This window comes from Chelon labrosus, assembly GCF_963514085.1.
Source record: "Chelon labrosus genome assembly, chromosome: 10".
Classification (NCBI taxonomy): Eukaryota; Metazoa; Chordata; class Actinopteri; order Mugiliformes; family Mugilidae; genus Chelon; species Chelon labrosus.
The window spans coordinates 16,835,583-16,862,159 of record NC_140360.1 but is presented as its reverse complement, the minus strand read 5'-3'; the positions used below and the strand labels follow the sequence as shown (position 1 = coordinate 16,862,159).

The following is a 26,577-nucleotide window of genomic DNA, read 5'->3' as shown; positions in this document are numbered from 1 at the left end:
AGTGCATTAGTTCACGAGGCTGGATTCTGTGATAAGGAGGAAGGCAGTAACCTCCTCAGTAAGTTCTGTATTGTGTTCTGCTGCTGGTCTGATGGGGGTGTGTGTCGATGGCGGGGATGTCTCCTCCTTCCTGTTCGGGCTCCCTGTCCTGAGGAGCTGTGGGGTTGATCCTGAGCGCGTTGGTTAGCATTCAAGCCGGCTCCCTGGGTCTGTGGGCCGCTGGGGAAGAGAAGACACCTAATTAAAATGTCGTCGTACGTTACAGTGACTAATAATATGGTGCCTGAGTCCGGAACTGTATGTTGGATCCCGGTGGGATATTTATTTCTGTCTTCTCACCATGCTGAGGCTCCTCCACTGAGCCAGAGTAGCAGACACTGATGAACAAACATGTACTGCTCCTGAGGGCACACAAAGGAATGAGCAGGTGATGAGGAGGCTTGGTCTTGTGTTTGACACGAACCAATAAAACACACAGTGTTAATGAGCATCCGGATGACGGATTTGTAGTAAGCAAAAGAACATATGAATGAATTACATTTAAATACTCTTAATACTACGATCTACAAAGAAATCTGGTTCTGTTTACATAAATATTGTGCACATTTTTTAAAGTGCAGTGCCGGAATACACAGTTAATGTTACGAGGTATGCTATTTACATTTACACTGCTGTTTAAACAGTATAGATGCCTTGCATGTACTAGTATGTTAAATATGACAGCCTGCAGCTTAGCATAGCATTGTTAGCTCTTTCCCCCTGCGCCCACTCTTTACGCTAAGCTAAGCAAACAGGCTGCAGGCTGCAGCTTCACACAGTATGTACCTTGTAGCAAAAAAGTTCTTTAGTAAGTCACAATGCACATGTGGCACACGTAATTGGATACAAGACTTTCTGGTAGTAAAGTATTATCATTACTTGACACCTGTATAGTAGCTGATTAACATAAAAGAGTAAAGTGTAATTATTTTAAGGCTCTTACATTAGATTCCCCTCATGGTCGATGACCTTTGTTGTACTGTACGTGACCACAGTTGGGATATACTTTACTTTTTTACATTTTGCATGACTTCATACTACTGCTTTATAGTTGATTTGTTATTGTAATACATTTACAGTATTACATTCTGACTAATGCAGTTGTTAGCTATGTTTTAGATTAAGATTAATCCACAAAGTGTTATTTATTTGAAAAAGAAGCAGTATGAATATAATATGAATACATTTTACATTTAATGTTAAAGTAATGTTAAACTCGTCATTGTGGACTGACCGGAGTCTGGACCATGCACATTCGATGCAGCCGCAGATCCTCCACTGTAGCCCGGACATCAGGCCGGATACCCCTCACACACAGCTGCATCAGCCACAGCAATGCCACAAATGTCCCTGAGCGTCCAACACCTGCACTAAGACAAAAGAAAGAAAAAAAGAGCATTGACTTTAAACAACATCTCATCTACTGTCTGACTGATAAACCTCTAAAGATTGCAGGAATAATGCTGCCGGAGACGTGACGAGCTTAAAGTCAGAGGTCAAACCTGCAGTGCACCACGGCCGGCCCCAGGCGAGGAACGGCATCCAAATGCTGACGCACATGCTCAGTGAAGCCGCAAAGGGAGGATGCGCTAGGGATGCCCCGGTCCGGCCAGGAGGGGTAGTAGTAGTGTGTGATTATCCTGTCTGTTGGGCAGTCTCTCTGAAACACAAACACTTTCCTTTAAAGCAGCCACAACGACTCACATCTTTGATTGATTGCAGGTATGGCCAGTGCACGCAGAAGTCAGCAGCAGCAGTTTAAAGGGACAAAAGAGTGTGATGAATGCGTCTGTTGCTCACCTGTCGGAGGTTAATGGTCGTGATAAAATAATCTGGACCCTGTTTGCGAGTCACTGTTGTCACTTGGATCAGTCCATGATAAACTGTCCCCGGTTCCAGAGGCCAGTACTTATCACACAGCACCTGCACACGCAGAATAAAGAGACAAGGTCAGGGGAAAGTGCTGACATGATGTGTGGGAAACCTTTGGGAATACCAGGTTGTCTGCATTCATTTATCATGAAATGTCATATGATCTTCACCCGACTCAAAATTAGACAATCACAATGTGCCTAATAACATGTATATAACATGTATATTCACCAAAGCAGATGCTTCTTATGAATAGCCAGCTCAATATATCTGTTTTAAAGTAGCTCTTAACCATTCATTGGACTCCAGGTCGGTTAACTCATGAGTCTAAATAGCTTTTGTCTCTCCAATTTCCAGTTTATAATGAATAATTAAATGATATGTTTGATATGGACAGGAAGAATATAAGGACTTGGATATGAGTTCAAGTTGATCTAGTTTGTCACAGCTGGCAACCTGTTATCTCAGGTTAGTACAGACCGGTAGCACCAGTCCAAAGGGTGGAAAATCCACCTCTGAACCTCATTAATTAATACATTTTTTATATTTAGATTAAATCTACTCGCAGTTATATCTCATTGTTTAATTTCGACAAATATTTAAGTATAAAAATAAACATTTTTTAAAGCTGTTGTTGTACATGAAGTATTTCTTTTTTGGGTGGATGCCAGCGAACCTCACCGTAATGACATGCTCTGTTAGCAACCATACACTGTCGTTTGTTAATTAGAGAGTTAAAAGTGAAGTTTAGAGGTGACTCCACTATTGACAGGAGGACACAAATCAGTTACACGCTGTGAACCTTCAGGCGCTATAATAATGTCACCTGCCTTCCTTATTTGCTCCAGTTAGACGAGAGCTATACTGCCACTAAAGGGGACAGTCATTTCAGCATAGACGTGCTGTTTTGGTTTGTGTGCTGAAATAACAACAGCTCTCAATTTCTATTTGTTTACTGTAAGCCGAGCTAGTCCAGAGATGTCACTGATCTACACAGATCAGGCAGGAAATATGTTAATATGTTAAACATAAACTGAATGTGTCTCTCACTATGTCTTTGTGCCTCAGAGACGTCACCATGACGATTATTCTGACGTTTTGCTCCCACACCATCCTCCAGAAGTCGGCCATGGTGTTGGGCAAAGGGCCCTGGGTGCAGATGAAGTCTCTTTCCGATCCTCCACCCTGAGTGCAGACACACAGTCATCAACGGGTGCAGACAGATGCAGAGGCCATTAGCAGCATGACCGAGCAAATGATAAACATGAATTGGTTTGAGGAAGTGACTGAGGGCTTACAGGCACAAAACTTGCGTTGATGTAGTCGGTTTGAGGGTAGGAATTTTGGACAGACAGCCTCACCCGACAGTGATCATCTACAAAAAGAAATCATTACAAATTAAACTCTCTAACATCGCTCCACCCATTTGCCGCAGTCGATTCAAGTTTTTCACTCACAGGGTAAAATGTAGGGGTATCTGTTCTTTTCTCTGTTGACATTAGATTCACCCGCTCTGGTTGACAGCTCCCTGCCAACTTCGTTCAGCTCCTGCACAGAGCCACAGACATTAAAGCGCATGACAAACACTTTACAAATCAGACTTAAGTTCATTTTCATTACAGGATAGTCACCTCAAACTCCTGTTTAAAGCCTCTGTTATAATTGGCAGCCAGCGCCTGGCATCGCAAGTTTAACTCCTCTAGAATCCGCGCTCTTGGTAAAGATTGCACCCTGAAAAACATGATTGCAGAAGTCTGTGATGTCGTCATCACTTTTCTATCATATTTTTTCTTATTGGTAAGAAATTGAAAGCTCAAACCCAAGTATTCCTCCTTGTTTTAGAGCTCCATCGTTGGCCAAAAACAACATTTTCTATATACAGATGCTTTAAGATGTTAAGGTATCACAATTTTGTATCTATATAACCACATTTCTGTGTTCAGTAGGGGGTGTATGGTTGAATGGGTGGGAAAGGAAAGGAGCACGGTTGTTTTTTTTGTCTTCTAATTGATAATGTAGAATATCACCAGCTATAAACTTTGAGCGTACATTCTTGGGTTGTTACAAGGACTTTCGTCATCCTTACCTCATGTCTTCTCTTTCAGGTGATCATACGCCTTTAAAAAGAAAAGTCCATGTGAAAAGCCCTGTACAACAGAAAAAGAGAAAATGTAACCTGAACTGAAAAGCTGAGAACATCGTGTCTACCTCTTGTTTCCCCCTCCCCCACTAGTTGTTAAAGAGGAATTTTACCTTCTCAACGTGTGGGACACCATAGTAAGACCAGTAAAGCCAGAGTGTTACTGCATAAGATTTTTTTTTTTTTTTCTTTTCATTTCAGGTGGACTATACCTCTGTTCCCACGGCCCCATTTTAACAGAAAGCTTCACGTAACAAGCCCAACATTTTCACAGAACAATTAGTATCACTGACCTGGCAAGAAAGAAAACCTGCTCCGACAAGTTGTCACCACCAGCAGCAGCAGGGCAAAACAGAGTCTCAGCAGCTTCAGTATGTTTGTCTCAGGATTACCTTTGTAAACATGCCTTGGAAAAATATTTTAAGTCTGCTACAGGTTGAAGAGGTAGAGTAGGGGACCGCACGGCTCCAAGTCATCTTAAAGCTGTCTGGTTTTAAGTTCTCTCTTAAGGATTTCTCTTTCTCTGACTCTCGCTCTCTCTCTCTTTGGGTGTCTGTCCAAGCAGGAAAAAACAGTGATGGGTGGAGACAATGGGAGGAACACTAAAGTTCAGGGGAGGGATGTCAGTGTATGATGGCATCGGTAATTCTTTGTACTCACTCGCTTTGTCACTTCTTTGACAAACAAAACAAAATGTCTTTGCTTCTAGGAAACCTCCCTACTTTCTGTTTTTGTGTTCAGGTGTCATACCTGGGCTATTTCCAAACTATCAGCGACCAGTAGGGCACAACTTTGCCACACAGATACCTTTATAACATTTTAAATTAACTGTGAGATTTAAATGATTTGGAAACCAATGCATTGTGTTGTTGTTTTAATTTTACACAACGTTTTGGAGACATCTATATACACACTGATCAGGCATAACATTATGACCACCTTACTAATATTGTGTAGGTCTCCCTTGTGCCTCCAAAACAGTTGTGACTCATCAGAGAATGGACATTGGTCTTCTGAGGGTGTCTTGTGGTGTCTGGATACAGAATGCTGTTAGTGGGGACCTATGTGTTGAGGGAAGGGGCCTCTGTGGATCATCCCACAGATACTTGATCAGTGGGATCTGGTGAATTTGGAGGCCAGGTCAACACCTTGTGCTGTTTTTCATGTTTTTTTTTTTTTGAGTTGTTCCTAAAACATTTTTGTGTGTGTGCCTGTGCCATCAAGGAGTGTCATTGCTATGGGGTGGGGCCCCCACCCCAATGGGGTGCCTGGTCTGGTCTGGTCTAGGTGGGTGGTACATATCTAAGTAACATCCACACGAATGGCAGGTCCAAAAGTTTCCCAGCAGAACATTGTATTGTCACAAGATGGTCAATGTTATTCACTTCTCCTGTCAGTGGTCATAATGTTATACCTGATTGGTGTATCTAGACTAGGCTATATGTAAATGCATTTATTTTTGAGCACATGTGTTTTCCTTGTAATATAGAATTGTATATCTTTCACATTTGTACAAAAATTGTAATATTTGCAACACACGTTCACTCATAAAGTACACATAGTACACGTTATATAAAATTGAACACATAGTTTATGGGCCCACCACAGATCCTTAAAGAAAAAACATACATTTGATTTCACAGCTGTTAAAGATACTGCAGCGCAAAGTGTGCCATTATAAACACGGGTTATTTCCGTTTTAAACTCAGTGAACCTGCATGGAGGGCAGAGGTGGAATCAGGTGTGACGGGATCCATGGCGAACTGCGCCTGCGTGTTTTCTGGAGAAGCCGCTGATCATTTTTGTTGTAAGTTTTTTTTATAAGCCTTTATGGCACCAGCCTGTATCTGATTGGGCAGCAGTTGAAAAAGGAAGTAAAACATGTTGCGCTACTTTCATGCGCAAGACAACACACAGACAACGTAAGAAGACAGATGTGATACACGACAATGTGAGACATTGAAGTACAAGTTTAGCTTCTTCAACTACTACAGTGTGCGGTCAGCGAGGAAATGAACAGTAGAAAAAAGGTTTCACTTTAGAAGCGGACAGACGGGACTGGCTTAATTTAAGAGACCACACTTCCTGGTCCGTTGGACTCGAGAGAGAAATAAAGTCCTCGTGCGTTTCAGAAAGAGCACAAGCTGGCAGAAATGGACCATGCACGAGCGCCAGATACTCAGGAAAACAAGGTACATACATTTCCTAAAGAAAAGTAAAAAACAAAACAAAAACAAAAGAGTTAAGCTGTCGTCTGTTACAATCCCTGCTTGTGCCCACGGGTCGTTAGTGTGGTAAATTTAACACCTGCCTTTATTGTAATAGAATAATTAACAAGTAGGCAAAACTGCTGTTATCTCTTTAGTACAAATATAATTAGTCTAGTTTTATCCACACACTCATTGTACAGCTAAGGCAGTGGTAAGTGGGTGACAGTGAACGCATCTTTATGTTCAATGAACTTCACGTATGTTTTTTTTTTTTTTTTAAAGAAAGAAAGAAAGAAAAGAAAATATACAACATATGTCACTCACTAGTGACTTTCAGTTTCATGACAGGAAGTATGCTGTTGGCTATTTTTGGTCGCGTGAGCGTTGTAGCAATACACTACTATTTGTCGAATCCTCAGAGTTTACAACGACAAAATTATTTCCTGGTATGATTATACTCGGTGTGCCACTACATTTAAAGGCCCAGGTGCACTTTTAGTAGTAACAACAGTTATTGTGAGAATTGATTAATTTATCAGTTATTTCTTTAGTTTATGTAGATATAACTAGTTTTATGGTAATAACAGTTGAGAGATGCTATTTTAGTATAGTAAAAGGTAGAGAACAGCTTAATTGGTGCCATTGGTGCGGTGGAATATGAGAATTTAGCTTGAAAAATCACATATAAAATGAATACTGCAATGTCCAAATGAGCGTGGTGCTTTCTCTCCTCAGGGCTACAGGGAACACAGTGATGACTCTGTCAACAAGAGGTCCACTGACAGCACGGTGTCTCCCACTGAGGTACACCCTGTCTCAAAATGACCTTTTTAGTCTGTGCAATTGTTCTGTTTTCTCTGTAAAGCACCAATGTGATAAACTGCTTTACCCATGTCAATTCAGGAGGAGAACAGGCCGATCAGAAGGGTGCCAAGTCCGTCCATACCGAGGGCATGGACGTCCAGTTCTTATAAACCTAAGTTTGGAGGGCGATTCTACAAGTATCGGTAAGACTGAGGGGTCGCGAACAGGCGGCACTGTCATTACATGGTAACAACAATGTACAATGAGGACACTGAATATTATTCTGGCTGCTCTGAAAGCTTTTTCCTTCTGTTGATGTTGTTTGCCAAGGGATGACCATCCCTTCTCAAAGCACCGCTACTATAACTCCCGGCCCTACGACAATCGAAGAGATCACTTCCATCATAAGTTCCACCACGTCGCAGTGAGAGAGAGAGAGCGAGAGAGAGAAAAGGAGCGGCACGAGCAGAGAGAGAGGACTGAAGGAATTTCACCCCCAAAACAAAGCAGCGGTAATTTTATATGTGCAGCAGAGATCTGTGGACACACACGCCCGGAGATTAAGTCAAGACAAGAACAAAATGCTCACTATATGTGGTCAGATGTATTTATGTGTACGTTGATGAATGCATGAGGTCCATATAAAAATAGATTTTAGCATTTGGTGCCTAATGATTTGACTTCAACACCGTCTGACATCAGTAGAGATACTGAAGCTCATGTGCAGCTATTGGCAAACAACTAAGTTTAGACAGACTTCCTCAAGAATGATAAATGAGATATACAACTAATCAAGTTTCAGAGCTCACAGGCGTCCAGTCGATTCAACCCAAAGTGAATTTAATTTTTCATTAAACATTATTAGCCAATATAAATTAAGTCCTAATTGCCCATCACAAACAAGTTGCCCATAGATAACCTGCACAAAGAGTAAAGCAATAGTTTCCTCATCTGTCGCCATGTGGAGTATATGTGTCGGTACAGATACTAATGTTAAAGCAAATGGAGCAATACAACAATATTATAAAAAATATTATAAAAAATATTAAAAGCCACCAATTTATCTCGTGCTGTCGGACCAAATAGATTGTTGACAAAATTAAAGCAGTATGTTATTTTTCTTTAAATTTGGTACGTGACTATCAGAAGCAGCATGTTTCACATAAAAAATACAACACAAGCTACATAATAAGCTGCACTCACACACACTGGAACAAAGGTCAGAGCTGGCCTCTTTGAAGATATACAAAAAGCTTTATATGAATCCATGTTTGGGCTGCTGTACTGGCTGTGACTGCGTTCACATGAACAGTAGTTCTTAAACCCAACTCTAATCATTCTGAACAGAGAGTACATCTAATTGTTTTAATAGATGATAAATAAAACCCTCCAATAATATATATGCATTTAGATACCTCAAAATATTAATTTGAATATGACTGTGTTAAAATCTCCATAGTGCTTGTGCCTGATCTGCCAGACAATAACCCTACTCTCCCAACTTTATCAACAAGTTTATTCAATAGAAGAAGATGACCAAGGTGGAACCACGTCAATTGTGCCTTAGTTAATCTTTTAAAAAGCGTACTTGAAAGGCTACCACTACCACCGCTTCTGTTTCTCCCGGAAACTCATCGTGTCACCTGATGTGTATCACATGTGGGACGAACATGCACAGGAAGAATGTATTCAAACAGGGAGAAACTGTGTTTACAGGTTATTAGGTGCTAATATTTTCCTCTTGACCACCCCTCTTGAGGTGGCTGCATTAGGTGTTTTTTATATATCAGTGATCTGTAAACACACCCTGTATTTCCCAAAAAAAAAGAGAAAATCCTTTTGTCCAGATTTAAATCTATAAATGTGTGCCTCCTGTCAAGGAATGAAATGTTCAGCAGTCAGATATGTTTGGGTGTAAACACTGTAACACAGGTCAATAGAACAATATAACAAACCTAAAACTTTGGCAAATAACTCTCTGACTCAACCCCAACAACAGTCCAACTCTGATGATGCATTTACAGTATATTACATAATCTACTGGCTTCATTTCATCCTGTTGCAGTTTATAAGTTGACCATCTGGTGGCAGTATAAGCAAGCACAGGCACACACACACGGTTTCATGAGCACTTTGCATTGCAAATATTTTGAGGGCATTTGCTCATCGTCGTATCTGCTGGTTGGTAGGTAGTCACACTCTGGTAGCAACAAACCAGTGTTACATAACGCTGATCACTATGAACGTTGCCCTGGACTCGATAGGTGGATCCTAGTATTCAAACCGTTGCACTGTCCTCTTCCTCATGTTGAGCTGTGTAATTTAATAAGTTAGATGCAGAATTAATAGTCTTCAAGTAAAACGGGACAAATCTGTGTCATTAAAACAAATTGTGAAGTTTCACATTTCTCCGGGTAGTAAGCGTTGTGATATGTTGTTTTGGGCTGCTGGTACTGTATGTTTTTAATCCTCTCTCGAACATAGCCAGTGTATCTGTGCGCACACTGCAGCACTGTGGAGGTGTGTGTTTGTGTATGTGTGAGCATGGAACAGGTTTCTTGTGTGCCTGAGTGATGGTGCGATCATGGTGACTCATCGCTGATTTGTGTGTATATGAGAGTGAGAGAGAAAAGGAGAAGGAGAGACTAGCCAGAACTCTATAATGAGCCATAATGAAGCGATTGCTTTGCATAGGAATACTGCAGTCTGACATTGCAAGGCAGATTTCCCAAATATCAGCAGATTCTTGTCCTGAGTTCAGACCCTGATTAAAATAGAAAAAATAACAGAAGGCATAAGTGCAGTAGTGGAATAAAGATACACGTATAGAGGTAGCTGCAGTCACTGTAAACAGAAGAAGACCCTACTAATACTCCTCTTTAATTTGGTTCAAGGTAGCACGTTGACCTCTTGTTTTGTCTGTCTTCCAGGTTCTAGACCTTTCTTACCAAAGTTCATCTCCAGCAGAGACAAGGACATGCAGTTCACCGTAAGTTCACAACCAGAGAGTCTACTCTGGTTCACCTTTTGTTATAAAATGTTTAAAAATACAGCGGTCCTCCCTTTTTCTTAAAAATGACAGGTTCTTGTAGCATTGTGTTGTTTTTTTTTCCCTTAAAAGATATCATAGTGATGCCGGGCAGCACAGTCTGTTTGACCATTTCATGCTGATGCTGAAACATCTAACAAAAATGGCAATGTGCAGTGTGAAATTATACTTCTGGGAGGAAATAAATATGCATCAGTTAATTGGTTAATTTAGTTTGTCTGTCAAAAGAAACGTTATCGTCGTCTGTCTGACAGTTTATTCACCGTTCAAGTCATTTTTAATTAAAAACAGGTTCTCAAATGTAAGATTTCTTAGCTTTATATTTGCATGAATGAATAAAACATTTTCAAATGCAAATTTGTGTGTGGGATACTGTGACCGATATTCTTCTCCGTTTTGTGAAGTTTTAAAGACCGAACTATTAATCGAGGGCAAAATTGGCAGTTTAGCTGAGAATGAAAAATATCAGTAGCAGTAGCAGCAGCAGCCATGTACTGATGTAATGACTGATGTCCTGCAGTAACTAACAAGTATCTTAATGCAAGTGTTATTTGCACATCATTTTCTTGATTAATCTGTCTACAGTCAGAAAGCACTGACAGAGGCCTATTTCCTAAAGCTGTAAGTAACATTTTAAAAATGTTGTTTCGGTGTTCTTTCAAATTCAAATGAATTTTCCTTGTGGGATCAATAAATTCAATCACTCAATCAATAGATCTGTCATCTATCATCTATCCATCTATCTGTCATGGCTCGAGATTATTTTTCTGTGGCTTGGCCAACTGATTAATCCACTGCACTGGTCATATACATACGTAGAGTAGTAGGCGGTGTTTTTGTTTGTTTCATTAGACGGGATTTCAGAGCACAGACTTGAAAGCAAACAGCTGGGTGCTGCAGGAAAAAGGCTGAAATCCGGTGATCGCATAAATTTCTTGGCTGACCTAAGCACAGCACGCAGCAGAGCAGCACATGATATAGTTCAGCTGGTTACTGCTGCAGTGGAGTCTAAATGAAGAGGGGAAGTGAAATCTAAGAATGGCTGTTTTATAAAGTCACATTTTACAGTTTTTCTTTCAGGAATATTTGTGAAACTTCACCAGTAAAAGTCATATTGTAGTGTCCAGCATTAAATTTAAATGGTGAACCTTTAAGAAAAGATACTTTATGGATGTTTTGAAGTGTAATATTTTGTAAGAACAACTTTTGGTCAGTTTGTGGGTGGCCCTTTTAAAGTTCATATAATCCCTCATATAATTTCTCTTAAATATATGTGGATGGCTAATCAAGTAAGAAACACCATTTAAACACCTTTATATTAAAGGTTTATTTGAAGTCTGTGACTCATTAAATCTTTAACAACTGATGGTTTTGGTCATTTGAAGGCAGCAGGACTAATGTATCATCCCCTTACAAAGCTCAACAGCACATGGTTGCTTATGTACGGGTGACACTGACACTGGTCTGGAGTTTCTGGCTCAGTTTTTGGTCTCAACCAACTCTCGGGGGAAATAACATCCTTCTATCCGCCGTCTTAAATCTCCACATAGTTGTTTCTTCTGCACGCTGATTAACAATCATTTCACTTTTACTCCTGTACTGTGCTTCCCATTTGTTGTTTTTTGTTTTTTATTTTATCACTGAATAGAAACAGGTGGCGGCATGATGTGGTGGTTAGCACTGACGTCTCACAGCAAGAAGGTTCCGGGTTTGAATCCAGGCCGACTTTCTGTGTGAACTTTGCATGTTCTCCCTGTGTCTGCGTGGGTTCTCTCCGGGTACTCCGGCTTCCTCCCACTGTCCAAAGACATGCTGGTTAGGTCCATTGGTGATTCTAAATTGGCCGTAGGTGTGCATGTGAGTGTGAATGGTTGTCTGTCTCTCTGTGGTAGCCCTGCGATAGACTGGCGACCTGTCCAGGATGTACCCCGTCGGTCTCCCGATGACTGCTGATGGGCTCCTGCCCCGCCGTGACCCTTCACAGGACGAGCGGTTACAGAAGATGAATGAATGAATGAATGAATAGAAACAGAGTCAGAACAGTTGCAGAATTTGTTTCCTCAGTGCCACAAGTGGACATGTGGAGCTTCACTTCTACTCAACTTCAGCTCAGTCATCATGAGTGTTTGCATGTTTTTAGCCAACTGTCTCGATCCCTGTCCAACTCCTTTTTTTTCCAATTATTTTTATTTGTCTTGCAGGTTTACCAGAGCGACTGGAACCAAAGCAGGGACAGAGATCACAGGGGGACCAATAGCAGAGACAGGGAGCTGCCTTCAGTTGTGAGCCAGACTGTGGCACGAGACAGAGCCATCCAACAGAAGAGGAGGGAAATAGATGAGGTGGGGGGATTGCCGTTGCGCACACACGCACATCTTGGGGGAAGGGACGGCTATAAACAGATACAGAGACAGAGAAAGATAGGAGACGCTGGGATTAGACAAAGAGTGACAGAAGGAAGGTCTTAGAAGACGCTGAGAGACATGAGATAAAGATAACAGATTTGTAGTTTCTGAAACGCTGAGTCTGAGGCAAAATGAATTTCATTATTGGCTTAACTTTACCAAGTGTGACAAAGGAGGTGTAACTCCCTATTTGACACGATTGACGGTTGCTATTCTTCCATTTTTATTTGACTAACTGATTGAGCGAGGCTAGCTCACCTGTGTCACAAGAAGCTCCAACACGTGCCTTAATGCTGCTTTCAATGTGACAGACGTCACATGAGGCTCCGCTCATCGGCCGCGTGTTTGTGTGAGCGAGCGTGTGTGTTTCCACCCACTTGTAGGAAAAGATGGCCTCTTGCTTTTCATATCTCCATGGTTGCAGGGTTACAGATGCGCTGCAAGGAAAAGCAGTCTGGCAACAGGTAACTGCTGCTAAAATGTCCACAAAACTCCGGCGCTTGTGAACAGCCTGCTGCATTTGAGCGTTTCTGTGGACTGCTAATCCATTCAGTTGTAATTGGAGATGCATGACAAGACTTCTCACCTAGCTCATTTGCTCATCTTGTCCTCCATTACTCTCCTCTGTCTGTTTTCCTTTCATCCTTCATCCCTTCCATCTCAGAGCATTCGCCCTAAAACCATCCTTGTGTTTGTCTTTCAGGTGTACTATCAGGAATGTGAAATCTTCGGCCTTGTGGTAAAGATGCTGATTGCGAAGGATCCATCCCTGGAGCGACCTATCCAGTCCTCGCTGCAGGAGAACCTCAGTGACATTGGCAAGCGGTGCGTGGAGGCCATGGAGAAATTTATAGAGGACTATGACTCGAGGGAGCTGTTGCACTAATCAGACAAAAAGCCCTGCCCGTCTCCCAAACATTTTGTCTTCCTCTTAAAGTGTTGACTTCGTCTGATTGAACGCTGCCTTTGTGTTTACTTGTTTGTAATTGTCTTATATATTCTTGTCTGCTGCCTGTCTGTGCTCAGTCTCTAGTGAGCAACTCTGGTGAAAGAATGAAAGGGCAATCTTTGTTACCGCTTTTAATGTTGAGTATGTGATGATAAAACTGCACTGGATGTATTGGCTTTAATAATCATGTGTATATTGACATTTGACTTAATTTATTATCATTTGTCTTTCAATAATTAAACTTTGTTTACAACATACTAAAGTGTTCCAGCATATTTTCATTGACTTGACTTTGTGGCTGAAATCAAAGAAAACATATAAATGGGTCAGCGGGTGACAGAGCCAGTTTAAGCACACATAAAATGAGGAAGAGTATAGTTGATATTGGCTAATCATAGAAGAGCAGACATGGAAGTGAAAATGGAATCTGATGACAAGAAAGTTCAGCACAGAAATGTCAATGAGATTAAATTTTGTAAGGAACTCAGTGGCTAGCAAGGACATTTTAATTGACCCACTCTTTCACAGATAAAGATAAAATCCTTATGACAGTTGAAATGTCTGTCCCTAACAGGGGCCAAACTACAAAAACACTGGGGCCGTGATGATGATCAGAAACACCCAGCTTTGTTCTATTTCCCAGATGTCCGGCTGGAGAGATTTGGTCCTCGTCAAAGATGCTCAGGCAGAGCTGCTCGTTTCTCCCTCATCCAGCTGACTTAACTACAAGAACCAACTGTTCATGCCATGTTCATAGATCCCAGACCTTCATATGCACCTTTGTTAAGGGATGTTCACGACAGAACAGAGCAATTAAAATATCCTTCTTAGTCTGGCACACGAACAAAATTGTGCTGCACTTTCTTGTTATCGGCTCACTCTTATTACGTGTGAGACCTGAGCATTTTTGACAAGGACCAAATCACTATAGCTGCAAAACTGGGATCTGGAACTGGAATGATGTGTTTGCGTCGATCATCAAGTCGCATTGTGCCTTTATTTTCAGTCTCAGTCTGGAGTACCATTAAAATTATAAAACCATTAGTGTTTATGTTAAGATTATGTTATGTTAATCAGACAAGGGATATTTCTCTGTTGATGATGCTGGTATCAGTCCCGTAAGGAGTCATGGTACTAGGGATGATGAAGAACTGTTGGTACTCAGAGTTAACCTCTTGGATGAGAGAGAAATGGGCTGCTCTAAAGACCTGAGTGTCCTTGACCAAAGGAGCAAATCACAGCAGCCCGACAGGTGGGATCAGGAATAGAGCAGAAAGTTTCAGATCATCATCAAGTTGCATTGTGTGAAATGTAGGATCTAATATTTTTGTAGCCTAATCGTGGACTAAAAGGTGCAATATCCACCAACAGTGAGGAGTACGATTTGAATCATATAAATATTAGTGTTTATGTTCAGACAGCGATATATGATGGTGCCTATTTTTGTGTTATTGATGTTAGTAGTATTATTAGTATTAGTCAAAACATGAGCCCAACCACTACTACTGGTTGGGCTCATGTTTTGATAACATTAAGGTGGTGTGTATGTGTCACAGTGTCCCGTTTTCACCAAATCAGTGAACATACTTTGCCGTTCAACAGCAACTTCAACCACAACAAACATCAAAAAGAGGATACACTGGATTTCTCACAGATTTAATACATATTTCTTTAGGTGTACTGTTAGCATTGTTCTGTGGATGGTGATGTGGGTCTGTCATTAGTTTCGTCCAGATTGAAAATCTTAACAGTTATTGGATAGATGCCAGTGATTTGTGGTGCAAACATCTATCGGATGGCGCATTTGTGAGCAGCTCATCGATTTCATTTGTGCACAGCACACAGTCTTAGTGTGACATGTGACATGGCACAAGTTACAACAAAAGATCAGTCTCAACCACCCAGAGAACTTAATATTAACTTACAAAAGCGGCTTCCTGGTTGTTCATTGAAGTACACTTTATTTTCAGTATGAGACAACAACAACAAATTAACATGCAAGCCTGATCTCTACATCATGTTATACAAATAATGATTCTTTAGTTACAAAATATATAAATATTTAAGACCATATGTACAGAACATTTACATTACTACATCCATTATTAAAGTGTATTACTATATATACATTTAACAGGTATTATTCTTTAATATTCTTATAGTTATTATTTGCCTTATTATTACGATTATTGTTACCATTATTATTATTTCCATTATTCATAATCTTCTATAAGTAACTCTCAAAAAAACGAAGCATGTTGCAGAAGAGAAAACGGGACCATACCTGACGTTACTGTGCCTGAATGGTCAAGGAGCAGAGGCTGTCCGGCGCTCCGTCCTTGGTAAAGCATGGAGAGAGCTGGCTATGTAGAGCACAAGGTTCAACAGACTATTTGTACAAGGTGATAGCAGGGCTAGCGAGCCAACACTATATTCCAGCAGCATTTGGATTCCACTGAGGTAAACAATGACATAGCTTGGAATCTAGCACGTAGCTTTCACTATCCCAACACAATTTCTGCTTTGTCCACATAGAATAAGTTTACTGTCCAGGGCTTGGATCACTGAGCTGCGGCGTGAACAGTCAGATCACTGCAGTCCGACCATTTTTACCTTCCTCCTTCAAACGCTGTAGAAATTGTTCAATCCCTCTGTAACATGGATACACGCACAGGCACGCACATACATTGTGTTATTTACCTTGACCACAGTATATTTAGTAGTCAATTTCGTCAATTCCTGGTACCACCATCGTCAGTTGATCTCCATCACTGTAAACATCTCTGTTGTGTAAGCCAGCTGAGCTTCCTCTTATGATTAGATCATTCTGTGTAGGTGTACACAAACATTACCCGGTGTAGAGTTGTGTAAGCTCACAAGCACAAAAAATAGGCCTTTTTTCTCTTCAGCTCCAACACATACACACTCTCTCTCTCACACAAACACACAAAATCTCTATTCACTCTCAATTGTCTCACTCTCACCTTCCCACTCCCTCTGTTCCTCCTCTCTGCTGCTTTAACTGTCTCCTTACCTTTCTCTCTCATCTCTTTCACTCTCCTGCATATCCCTCCCCATCCCCTTGATCTATATCTAGGAAATTATGCAGTTTTTGCTCTTCCTCCTCTGGCGGGTGTGCAGCTGGCCGTGAATCGGTCCGTGCAGAGGTCCATGATGGCCACCTATCCCAGAGGGGCTGTAGCGATGGCGCAGCTCCTCGTTGTTGATGTAGCACAGCTGCACGGGCCGAGGGATTGGTTCACCTAGGAAATAACCCTCGTCTCCCTCAGACTCGGAGGAAGAGGAGCAGCTGGAGCACCAGGGGTCAGCAGCCTCCATGTACCCATCGCCCCAGCATGGACCACCCAGCCCCACAGGCTGCCAGCCAGCATTTTGCAGTGTGAGATCTGAAGTGGTGCGGGGGCAGGGCCGGTGAGGCTGCTGTCTGTACCCGCCCGGTTCCAGGCCGAACAACTCCCGGGCAGCGTGACCAGATGGGAAGCGATCATAATCCTCCTGAACGCGACGGTACGGCAGCTCCACCATTTGAGCGGGCCTGTCTGCCACCAGGTGCAAGGCATTATCGGAGCGAGAGCGGCGAGAGCGTTTGTGGTGGCGGCCGCTGCGGTGCTGCCCGCTGCCATTGTTTCCACGGTGGTGTTTACGACGTCTTTGTTGTGGCGGCTGTTGCTGGGACACAGGCTCCTGCCCGCTTATGCGCCTGCGAGGCATTCTGTCGCTCATGGGAGCCATCCGCAGGTTTCCGCTGCTGCCCATCACTCCAACACGACCTTTGTCATCGAAGCCTAGCGGCTGAGGGCCGTCCCAGTACTGCAGTGGGTAGCCAACTCTCAGCGGAGCGTACATGTTGTTGTTGTTGTAAGGGCGAGAGGAGGACAGCGACTCTGTGCTGTGGAACTGGACTGAGGAGCTGAGAGTACCCATGTTGCTCTTTTCAGACACATTAACACCTGAGTCCTTGCTCAGGTCAGGCATGGAGAACCGTGACAGATGCTCCTGGCGCTTACTGCCCCCGTCCAGAGAGTTACCTGCTAGAAACACAAATCACATTTCACATTTTAATGTCATTCAACTTCATGGCATATTGTATCAGTTTGTATCATTTATAACAATGTACCTGTAGCATTGGACATAGTGAGGGAGTCCATGGATCCACGAGGGGTTTGTTCTAGAGGAGTGAGGGGCTCATTGAAGCTCATGGCATTGATGGGGTTCCTCCTGGTCAGCGGGGGTCTGCCGTCTCTCTGGAATCCATGCAGACTGATGCTCCTCTTGTCAGAGAAGCCCTGATTCTGGCTAGACATCTCATTGAAACTCATCTGGGTGCGTAGCTTGTTGGGCCTGAACTCATCCTGGCTGTGGTGCATCCAGTTTTCATTAAAGGAATGGCCTCTGAGGGCAGCCATAGGGGTCCTCTTAGCATTGCCTTGTTCCTTCCCCCAGGAGTCAGGCCTCTTCCCTGGGTTGGCAGGAGTCTGGGCCGGTGGATGAGCGTTTGCGTTGGGATTGTAACCTTGCCTGGCATTACACTGACCTATCAGATGTATCGGCGCAGGGGTGGGGGAGGGATCCCGCTGGGGGCCCTCATAAGAAGCAGGGATGTAGGGGTCATCCCGGCTCATCCACACCTGGTTAAGGCTCGGGGCACGACTGGGAGTGCGGCTAGGGGTGCGATTAGGTGTCCTGCTTGGAGTCTGGCTAGATGAGAGGCTTAAACGGTCCATCTGAACAGACAGGGGATCAATTTCAGCAGAGAGACGATCAGGCATGGGTGGAGGACCTGACTGGCGGGCCTCGGCACTGCGCCGATCCTGGTCAGCATTCCTGCGCTCCTTTTTCCCAATCTTGGTGCTGTGGCGTGACTCACGGGAACGAGCGCTTTGGAAGGCAGAGTCTGAGGAGTCAGATTCCTCGGGATCCTGATTGGTTTAAATAAATCAGATTAGTACAGTTATCAAACTGTCAAAAGCTAAAAGTTGTATTTTTAGTTCCCTCACCTGTCCAGCACTACAGGACCGTGAGCAGAAGATCTGCCCCTGCTTTGGCAGGAAGGGGCGGCCCAGCAGAGAGCGCTTGCAACGAGCACAGCAAAAACATTCCTCAGTTGCGTGCCAGTGCTGCCCATCATATGTCATCTGGCCTTGGTCAATGCCTTGGGGAAAATCATAATAATTTAGTGTATAACATAGTGGAACAGTGTGTACAGAATATATAGTAAGGTCTTAATTAAATACACAAGTGGTGCAGCTTTTAAACTACAGTAGAAATGTTGTTTTAAATCTGTACTAATGAACACAATCCACAGTCTATTTCAGCCACAACTGTTATTATAGAAAATTAAAACGTTGTACAAAGAGAGTTTTTTTTTCTCCTAAAACATTTGTGATTCCATGCCCCACACATGAGATAGCACAAATGTATTTCACCAGCCCCGCTCCCCTGCTAGAGGAAGTAATCATCTTTCACAGCTCCCATCTGGATACAGCATGGGAGCATCCTCTGAAACACACTCTTTCACTGTGACTGGGGCTTGGGATGATAATAACCATCCACATCTCACTGCACTGGATCCGCCTCTCCACAGCTGTGGCACACAAGGCTCACAGAGCTGACAACACCCACACTTACAATAAATGGCTGTTAGAGGTTTTCTAGGATGCCCATGTGTTTTGGTTACAGTTCAAGCATATTAGAGAACTTTAAGCGACAATATAAAAACTGCACGAAACATGTGTTGTACCTATGTGTTCTCCACAAGCGTCACAGTACTCTGCGTAAAGGGACTCAAAGCAGTTGCAGCAGTGTGGCCGTCCATCCTTCATGATGTAGCGCTGGCCGCCGAGGGTGGTCTCACACTCGTAGCAACAGAAGTGCTTCATGTGCCAGTGCCTGCCCTCCGCCTCAGTGCACTCATCCGCAAAGATTATCTGCACGATTGAGACATTACATCAAGCAGCAGAACACATATTCATTTAAGTTGAATAACATTCATGAGAGCATTTTGTTTTAAGGTTGGGTTGCTATCATGTTTGGGGTACCTCAGGGCCCCATTCTCAGTCCATTAGTATTTCTTTTTTTGATATATCAACTTGTAGACTTTCCTCACATGTTGCACGTGACATTGAGTTGTTTGCTATCCCACTAAGGAGTGTTGCTTTTCTTCTGTTTTCTCTATTAGTTTCAGAGATGTGAAGCGGTAAAACAACTTTTATATCTGTATTTTATGATATTCACACTGGCTGCCACTTCATGTCTTTACACTTCATTCATTTATGAATTAAGGAATATGAAACCATTTTATCAAATAAAAATATTCCCTAAAATAAACACCTAAATCCTTTTCCTGCCAGAATCATTATTATTGTTGTCTGGCTTAGTAAACAAGCAGACTTTCTAACATGGCACGAATACTGAGACATCTTTTCTGTCCAGACTGGTTTCAACCCCATCCAAGCTATGAACCATCCAGGCTTTTCCAACCCTGAAGGGCTCCAGGCCCAGACAGGCGCACCTCATCACAGGCACAGCAGCGGGGTTTCAGCCTCTCGGCATGGTGCCGGCCGCAGAAGATCTTGCCATCCTGGTGGAAGTATATGAGATCCACCAACAGTTCCTCACACGTGCTGCACACAAAGCAGTGAGGGTGCCAGCATTTTCCGTGACCCGCCCTTGCAGCAAAAACTACAATGTCCCCTCCGTTTATCTGACCGCCACACTGTAGGAAAGGAAAGGAAAGGAAAGGAAAGGAATCAAGTAGGGAAGTAGGGATGGGCGAACAGGCAGAGAAAAGGTTGACTACAATCTGTAAGATGTGCAGGGGGAAGGTGAAAAGACTGAAATGTTGAGAGATGTCTTCACTGAGTAAAAAGTGGGCCAATGGGGCAAAATAAGGAGTTAAAATGTGCTGTGTATACCTTATCACAGATGGCCCCATTGATGGTGAGGGGGAAAGGACGAACGTTTCCTCTGCCCAAGTTATCCTTCTTCCGTTGGTTACTAAAGAGCTTAAGCTCTCGTTTCTCTTCCTCATCCAGTGCATTACAATAACGCACCTAAAGAAACACGGCTCATCATTAGGCATCATAATGATGATACCAGAACGCAGTCTAAACAAAGAAAAAAATCAATTCTTTCGTGTGTAAATGAGAAATCTGCCGTGCCTTACCTCATTGTCATGTGGTGGCAACTGGTGCAGCAGTTGTTTGATGCGATATTTCTCTCCAGGGCTGTTAATGTAAGGGACTTTCTCTTCTGGCAAGGAATTATAATACTGATGCACCTGAAACGAACAAAATCAAATATCTGTCTCTAAGTATTAACGATGCGCACAAATTGGCCACTTTAGGTAAAAGGAAAGAAGTTGCAAACAACATTAACATTTGATCAGTTTATAAAGTCACACAACGTGTCCTAAAACTGCCTTTTTTGGAGCTCACTAACCCTGAGATAAATATCTGTCTCTTTAGCAGCATAATGCTAGCTGATATTCTTTCTGTGTCTTGGTGATAGGCAGGTAGTGCGAGTTGCTGCTGAAAACAAAGCAGATGAGAGTGAACCTAGACAATACAGCTGTGGGGGAGAAAACTAGTGAGAACAGGTGGGCACTGTAGATTTGAGTGATAATTCCCCATGGGTCTGCCACAACAAGCAACAAGTGTTTAAACACAAGCAGTCATTAGAGAATTCCTTAATATCAAAATATGAATTATTGCAGCTTTAATGCAGCAGTAATGCTTTAATGCTTAATTTATTTACAGAGTGGAATCCAAATCATTGTATGTTGATTACACAGAGTTGTTGAATGTTGGGTGGTTTACATAATCCACCGTATTTTATTAATTGTAACAAACCTACCAAAATGAATCCGAAATTACTTTCAAATTAATTTAATACGGTTGTAGTGCAATTAGAATCTGTTTTTGTTTTGCCCTTGAAAAGTCAGTGTCTGGAATTGAAAGTGTGCACCACAACGATCTCTGTGCTGCTGCTGCTGCTGCTGCTGCAGTCACAACCTTGGACAGCGTAAGGTTCTTTAAATTTTCAACAGCTAATATTCACATTGCTTAAAGGAAATCCCAGTTACCCATACCCGCACTGCGATTAGAATTCATGATGCAGAAGCACTTGGCATCCGTGGCCTGAGCGTCCTTTTGTATTTTATTTTTTTTTTGTGTTAGCGAGTGAAACAGAGAAAACCCTGACTGACGTCTGAGATGTAAACACTCAAAGGAGGTAAAGACATCTCGTCACTTCTCTCTGATTTTCATCAAAACAGCCTTTGACGCGAAGTGCTCAGCGCAGGATAAAGATCTGTTTTGTTCATGTTTTTCTGATTCACTTTACATAATCACTGGGGTGGAGAGTTAAATGGAAAGGAAGGGCATTTCTTAGTGCTGCCCCTCATACCCACTTGTTTGTATTTTACACAGTGGAGGGTGACACTGACAATGATGCCAGCTTTAAAAGTCAAGGTCATTTTAAGTGAGGAACCTTTCTCCAAAATCAGTTCACTTTAAATGGAGTCCCAAGAAACAGGAAAAGACAAGTATGTCAATAAATATCAACTCCTTTTCGGCAGATTAACCAGATTGGTCAGGTTAAACAACAACAAGAACAAAAAATAAAATAAAAAACACTTCAGATGCAACCCTCCCCTAAAAGCTGTTATCTGTTTTGAACTCAAACATGGGAAAGTGGCATGCAGGCAGCAGGTAATGATTATTATATGACTGATTAATCTGAAGACTGTCTGAATGACCACTGCATTGTCTGTACTTTGCTATTTGTGCCATGAGTAGTAGTTAGAGAGGCAGCTTTGGGACCATAAGGCCACCAGTTCACATCCTCCTGTGTCGATAGCTGAGGTGCCTTGAGCATGCTCCTAACCCTAAAACTCTAAACCTTGGGCGCGGTACGAGTGGCGGCCCACTGCTCAGGTTGTATACGCTGCCGTCTGACAAGATGGATGGGTTCAAATGCAGACGAAGAATTTCACTATGAGGGATCAATAAAATAAAAAAAAAGGGATCAACAAATGTCTCCAATTGTTTTATGAGAAAACCAGCAAGCATTTAAGCTAGACCACGTAAAATGCAGCTATTATTGTTCAGATGATCACCTTGCTCTGCATCTATAAACATGTAGGGGAAAAATGTTGCATTTCAATAAATATTTAGAGGAACTCTTCTGAATACAGTTCGACTCTCCTAGAAACTGGGTCAGAGGCGGTCAGTGGTAGACGGTTCAGTTGGGAACATTTTCTCAGAAACTTGGGAAACAAAACATTTCAATAAGCCAGTTCTGACACAATTGAAGGCTAATGACAGAGGAAATGAAGTCAAAAGGGGGTCTTTATGATGTCTGACAGCTCCATGAACTATACTACACCAAATTATGATTTTCTTTTAAAATGAAAGTCTCATTAATGACATTGCACAGACAAGTCACAGGAGGTGACAGGCTTGAAATTCATTACATTCAAGTGCATTAAAAAAGAAACAGGCAGCTACAATTGCCTGCACCTCCTGTGGGATGACAGGGGCTGGAGCCTCTTTCAGCATCCTGTCAAGATGGCTGACTGGAGAAAATGACTGTTATCAGCCCATCTCGTCATCTGTTAACAGAGCCCTAGGAGGCCTGTTGCATTAGAGCGCTTCTCTTACTAAATAAAGACAGAAGTGTTTATACCCAGCACAACTGAACACCACCATGTTTATCTTATGCCACAACCGACAATACCAGCAGATAAAAAAAAAAATAAAATGTCGAGGAAATGTCTTCAACTGATTACATTAGCTTGGTCATGCATGCGATTAAAAGGCATTTAAACTGCAAATTAGTCCAGACAGGGAATTGTGAAGCCTGCACGCATAAACACATCGCCACACATTTTCAATTAGGTTCATCCAAACATTCCCTGACTCAAATGACTTCTATTCCTCTGGGTTTAAATTTGCAAGGATAGGCTAAAATGCCAGGCAGATTGTGGCTTAGTACACCAAAGGCATAATTAAATGCCGAATGACATCATGCATTCAGTTATGGAGTAAATAATGTATGTAATAGGTGGTTTGTTCCTTGGGGCGACTTGTTGTCAAAGGGGGAAAGAGAGGATTTATTTGTCAACCACACTGACCCACGGTGGTTTTGTCAATAACTGTCACCGCTGCAGACATTTTCTCATACCTCTGAATATCGTCCAAACGCAGTCAAGCCTTCTTCCATGCTATACTGCTTTCAGTCTGCTTTCAAACTGCCCACATCATCTATTATTAAGACCATCATTCCAGAGATTGCAAAATTTCTGTATAGAATGTGATCAATGATGTAATTTAAATAGTGACTGATGTGATTAAACTTATTGTATAATAAATGCAATGGTCGAATTGCAAATGTACATGTCAACCCGAGTGCCACTGGTCTTTATTCAGGATTTGCTGCACCTAAAATGAATTAAATGTGATGTCCTGAGTCAGATGATTGTGAGGAGTAAATACTAAATTAGTTGCCTTTATATCCAAAGGCACTGAACTGATAAAGTGTGTTATATCTTTTCATTGTAGAGCAAAACTCATCCTAGACATCATGTATAGTTTGCAATACCACTGGTGACCATCTAGTGGTCACCAGTGGTATTGCTTCCTGAGCTAAGTAGAAAAAATGCCATCAAAAACGCCTTAGCCATCACTGCAACAAATGACCCTTCAGAGAGATTTGGAACTGTTAATATACAGTATCATATTAATAGAAATGAGTAGTTATGCACTTGATGGTGATCGGGGGAGACTGCTTCTAGATAAACATAAACCCATACATTTGGACATGCAAAAGATCAATCAAAATTGTCATACACATTTTATTAACTGATTCCTAAGACATTGTGATGAACTAACTAACTTTCCAAGTTATCAGTTATGGTTGTCCTTTGGTCTGATTCTGAGTTTGGTTCCTCAGTCTCCCTGTACGTCATCCCTGCCCTTCCCTTTTATCCAGTCTGACCCACTGAGACTAAAACACCATGAAGGGAATTTAAAGCACTGATGACCCATTGTCTTGTTTCCGGATTGGTGATTATTAAGAAAAATCCCACGGATATTTTATCATCCAAGTAATTAAATTCTTTTGACCGATTCGGTTCAATTTGATACGGTCTGACCGCGCTGGACAAAGAATAAGCAACGGCTAATGATCCACTTATGAGTGGCGGGCAATGTGAACTCAGTGACATGAGTACCTGCTCAGGACTGAGGCCAGGGGGAACCCAGACGTATTCCTCCAGTGCACATCCAGAGTCATCATCAGAGGTGGAGTTCCTCTGGAAATCGTACATCAGCTTGGTGATGGTCTTCTCCATCTCCAGAGACATGGCTGTCACAACATGCTCCTCTACACAACACGCTTCAGTGGACACAGGTATTCCTGTCGAGAAGAGAAAAGGCATTGGAATAAAGAACAGAAAGAACAATAGAATAAGAAAAGTGGGAATAAAGTAGTACATGGGCAGATTTACACCGTCAGCACACTTGACGGCACAGGTTATACACTCAGTCTACCAGGACTGTAGATACTTTCTCACATACTCATGAAAAACACATTAGTTGTCAAGATCTGTGGAACGCAATGCAGCCATGTCAGCTGAGAGCTTTTAACTAAATGCTAACGTCAGCAAGCTAATATTTCCTAATTAGGGCTGAACACAAAGCAGATCTGATGATGACATCAAAAGAAAGATTACAGGATCACCAAGGTTATTCAAGTCCATCCTGGTGGGAAAAAAACTGAAGTCTGAATCACTTTTCAATGTCAGTGGTGGCACTAGAGAAAATGTCAGGTGATGACCAAAGTCAGCAGAATAAATCGTGTGGGAACCACGAATGTATGTGCAAAATTTTTGCGGAAATATGTCTCATAGACGTTGATATTTTTCAGATATGTGGCGTTTTGACTTTCTGTTGTCGCTAGAGGTAAAGTTAGGAAATCACCTGAAGTCAGCAGATTTCATCCCCTGGGGATCTCGACTCTCGTCTGTAGACAAGATTCCTAGACATTATTATGAGCAGACGCTGTTTTATTTGCATTCACAGCTTTACTGAAATGTATGAATTACAGATACAATTTGATCTCGTCCTCCTCCTTCTTTCTGTCTGAGAGGAGAACAGCTGCACACATTACTGACACATGAATAATTAACAGTAGGTATCGCCTGCACCACCAAAGTATGAAAATCAAATGCAACTCATTTTCCAGGCAGCTAGGATATGCAGAGAGCCAGAAATGAGCACAAGACTGAGCTGTGTTTACATCTCATGGTTTGTTACTTTCATAAATGTTGAGTGGCGAGATATTAGAATCAATTAATGTAACATGGAGGAAACAATGGTGGTTTCAAGCCTCGTCAGAAGCTCACAGAAAAGAATTCACAGTGATGATTTGACTCGTTGTAATGTGTAACCGGAGAATGCAATCTGACCGCTGCGGATATGCCAGAACAGAATATGAGACAGCAGATGAAACGTTTGTTCTCTATCTGTAGGTCATGCATCAAGGTCACGGCAGCTCACTGACAAAAACAACACTGGATGATGGGCCGTGAGGGAAGTGTGAACAGGCCCTGACATTTGTGATTCAAAATGATTTCTCCCACACCATGAGACAGGTGCTCTCTGGCAGTTTCAGACAGCAACACTATTTCCCACAGATTAGAAATCACAGAAAAACAGAGCTTAAGCAGCGGCCAAGGAACAGCAGACATTTCCACAGACTGAGCCAGTGAGTCAGCCTCCATCCAAGCAGAGCTGAGTACTGTTTATCTCTCTAAGATGGGTGCTGCTGATTTCTTTGTGAGGAGAGATCGCAGGTATGTAACCTTGAGCCTCTAGCCTGGCCCGAGGCTGCTCGTCATTAGTGCACGGAGGCTGAGTGAGAGTGGGCCTGCTGGCTAACCGGCAGCCCGTTGCCATTGTTAGGCATCACTTCAAACGCGGCTTTTGCAGGAAATAGGAAATCAAATCATTGCTGAATAGCCTAGCAACCATTCTGAATACATTTCACTTTCACGGCATCTATTTCACTGGAAAGCTGGTCTTGGC

The 26,577-nt window shown here is 42.3% G+C and overlaps 3 protein-coding genes across 4 annotated transcripts; 1 reads left to right on the top strand and 2 right to left on the bottom strand.

The window, feature by feature from the left end:
- Positions 1-2: 2 nt before the first annotated feature.
- LOC311494486 (receptor-type tyrosine-protein phosphatase O-like) lies at positions 3-4,656 on the bottom strand. Its single transcript, XM_084553555.1, has 11 exons — positions 4,345-4,656; positions 3,998-4,058; positions 3,543-3,642; positions 3,369-3,459; positions 3,210-3,286; positions 2,962-3,096; positions 1,840-1,962; positions 1,542-1,699; positions 1,274-1,409; positions 340-401; positions 3-219 (listed from the first exon to the last, which is right to left on the bottom strand). Exons 2-11 carry the CDS (start codon positions 4,000-4,002, stop codon positions 12-14), a joined length of 1,095 nt encoding a protein of 364 aa, XP_084409681.1. The 5' UTR covers positions 4,003-4,058; positions 4,345-4,656; the 3' UTR covers positions 3-11.
- A 934-nt stretch (positions 4,657-5,590) lies between these two features.
- On the top strand, positions 5,591-14,080 carry LOC311494986 (uncharacterized protein). 2 transcript variants are annotated; one of them, XM_084554267.1, is made up of 8 exons: positions 5,591-6,243; positions 6,997-7,065; positions 7,165-7,268; positions 7,396-7,577; positions 9,996-10,054; positions 10,700-10,735; positions 12,316-12,456; positions 13,223-14,080. In XM_084554267.1, the coding sequence occupies exons 1-8, from the start codon at positions 6,205-6,207 to the stop codon at positions 13,403-13,405; spliced, it is 813 nt and encodes a 270-aa protein (XP_084410393.1). In that variant the 5' UTR covers positions 5,591-6,204; the 3' UTR covers positions 13,406-14,080. The 2 variants fall into 2 exon arrangements, with proteins under 2 accessions (XP_084410393.1, XP_084410394.1); XM_084554268.1 differs by lacking the exon at positions 10,700-10,735.
- Positions 14,081-16,561: 2,481 nt separating this feature from the next.
- LOC311494249 (prickle-like protein 2) lies at positions 16,562-25,254 on the bottom strand (the record flags this gene model as incomplete). The annotated part of the gene is made up of 8 exons (XM_084553196.1): positions 24,723-25,254; positions 20,655-20,768; positions 20,404-20,541; positions 20,001-20,204; positions 19,230-19,416; positions 18,487-18,641; positions 17,607-18,408; positions 16,562-17,520 (listed from the first exon to the last, which is right to left on the bottom strand). Exons 1-8 carry the CDS (start codon positions 24,984-24,986, stop codon positions 16,562-16,564), a joined length of 2,823 nt encoding a protein of 940 aa, XP_084409322.1. The 5' UTR covers positions 24,987-25,254.
- Positions 25,255-26,577: the final 1,323 nt, after the last annotated feature.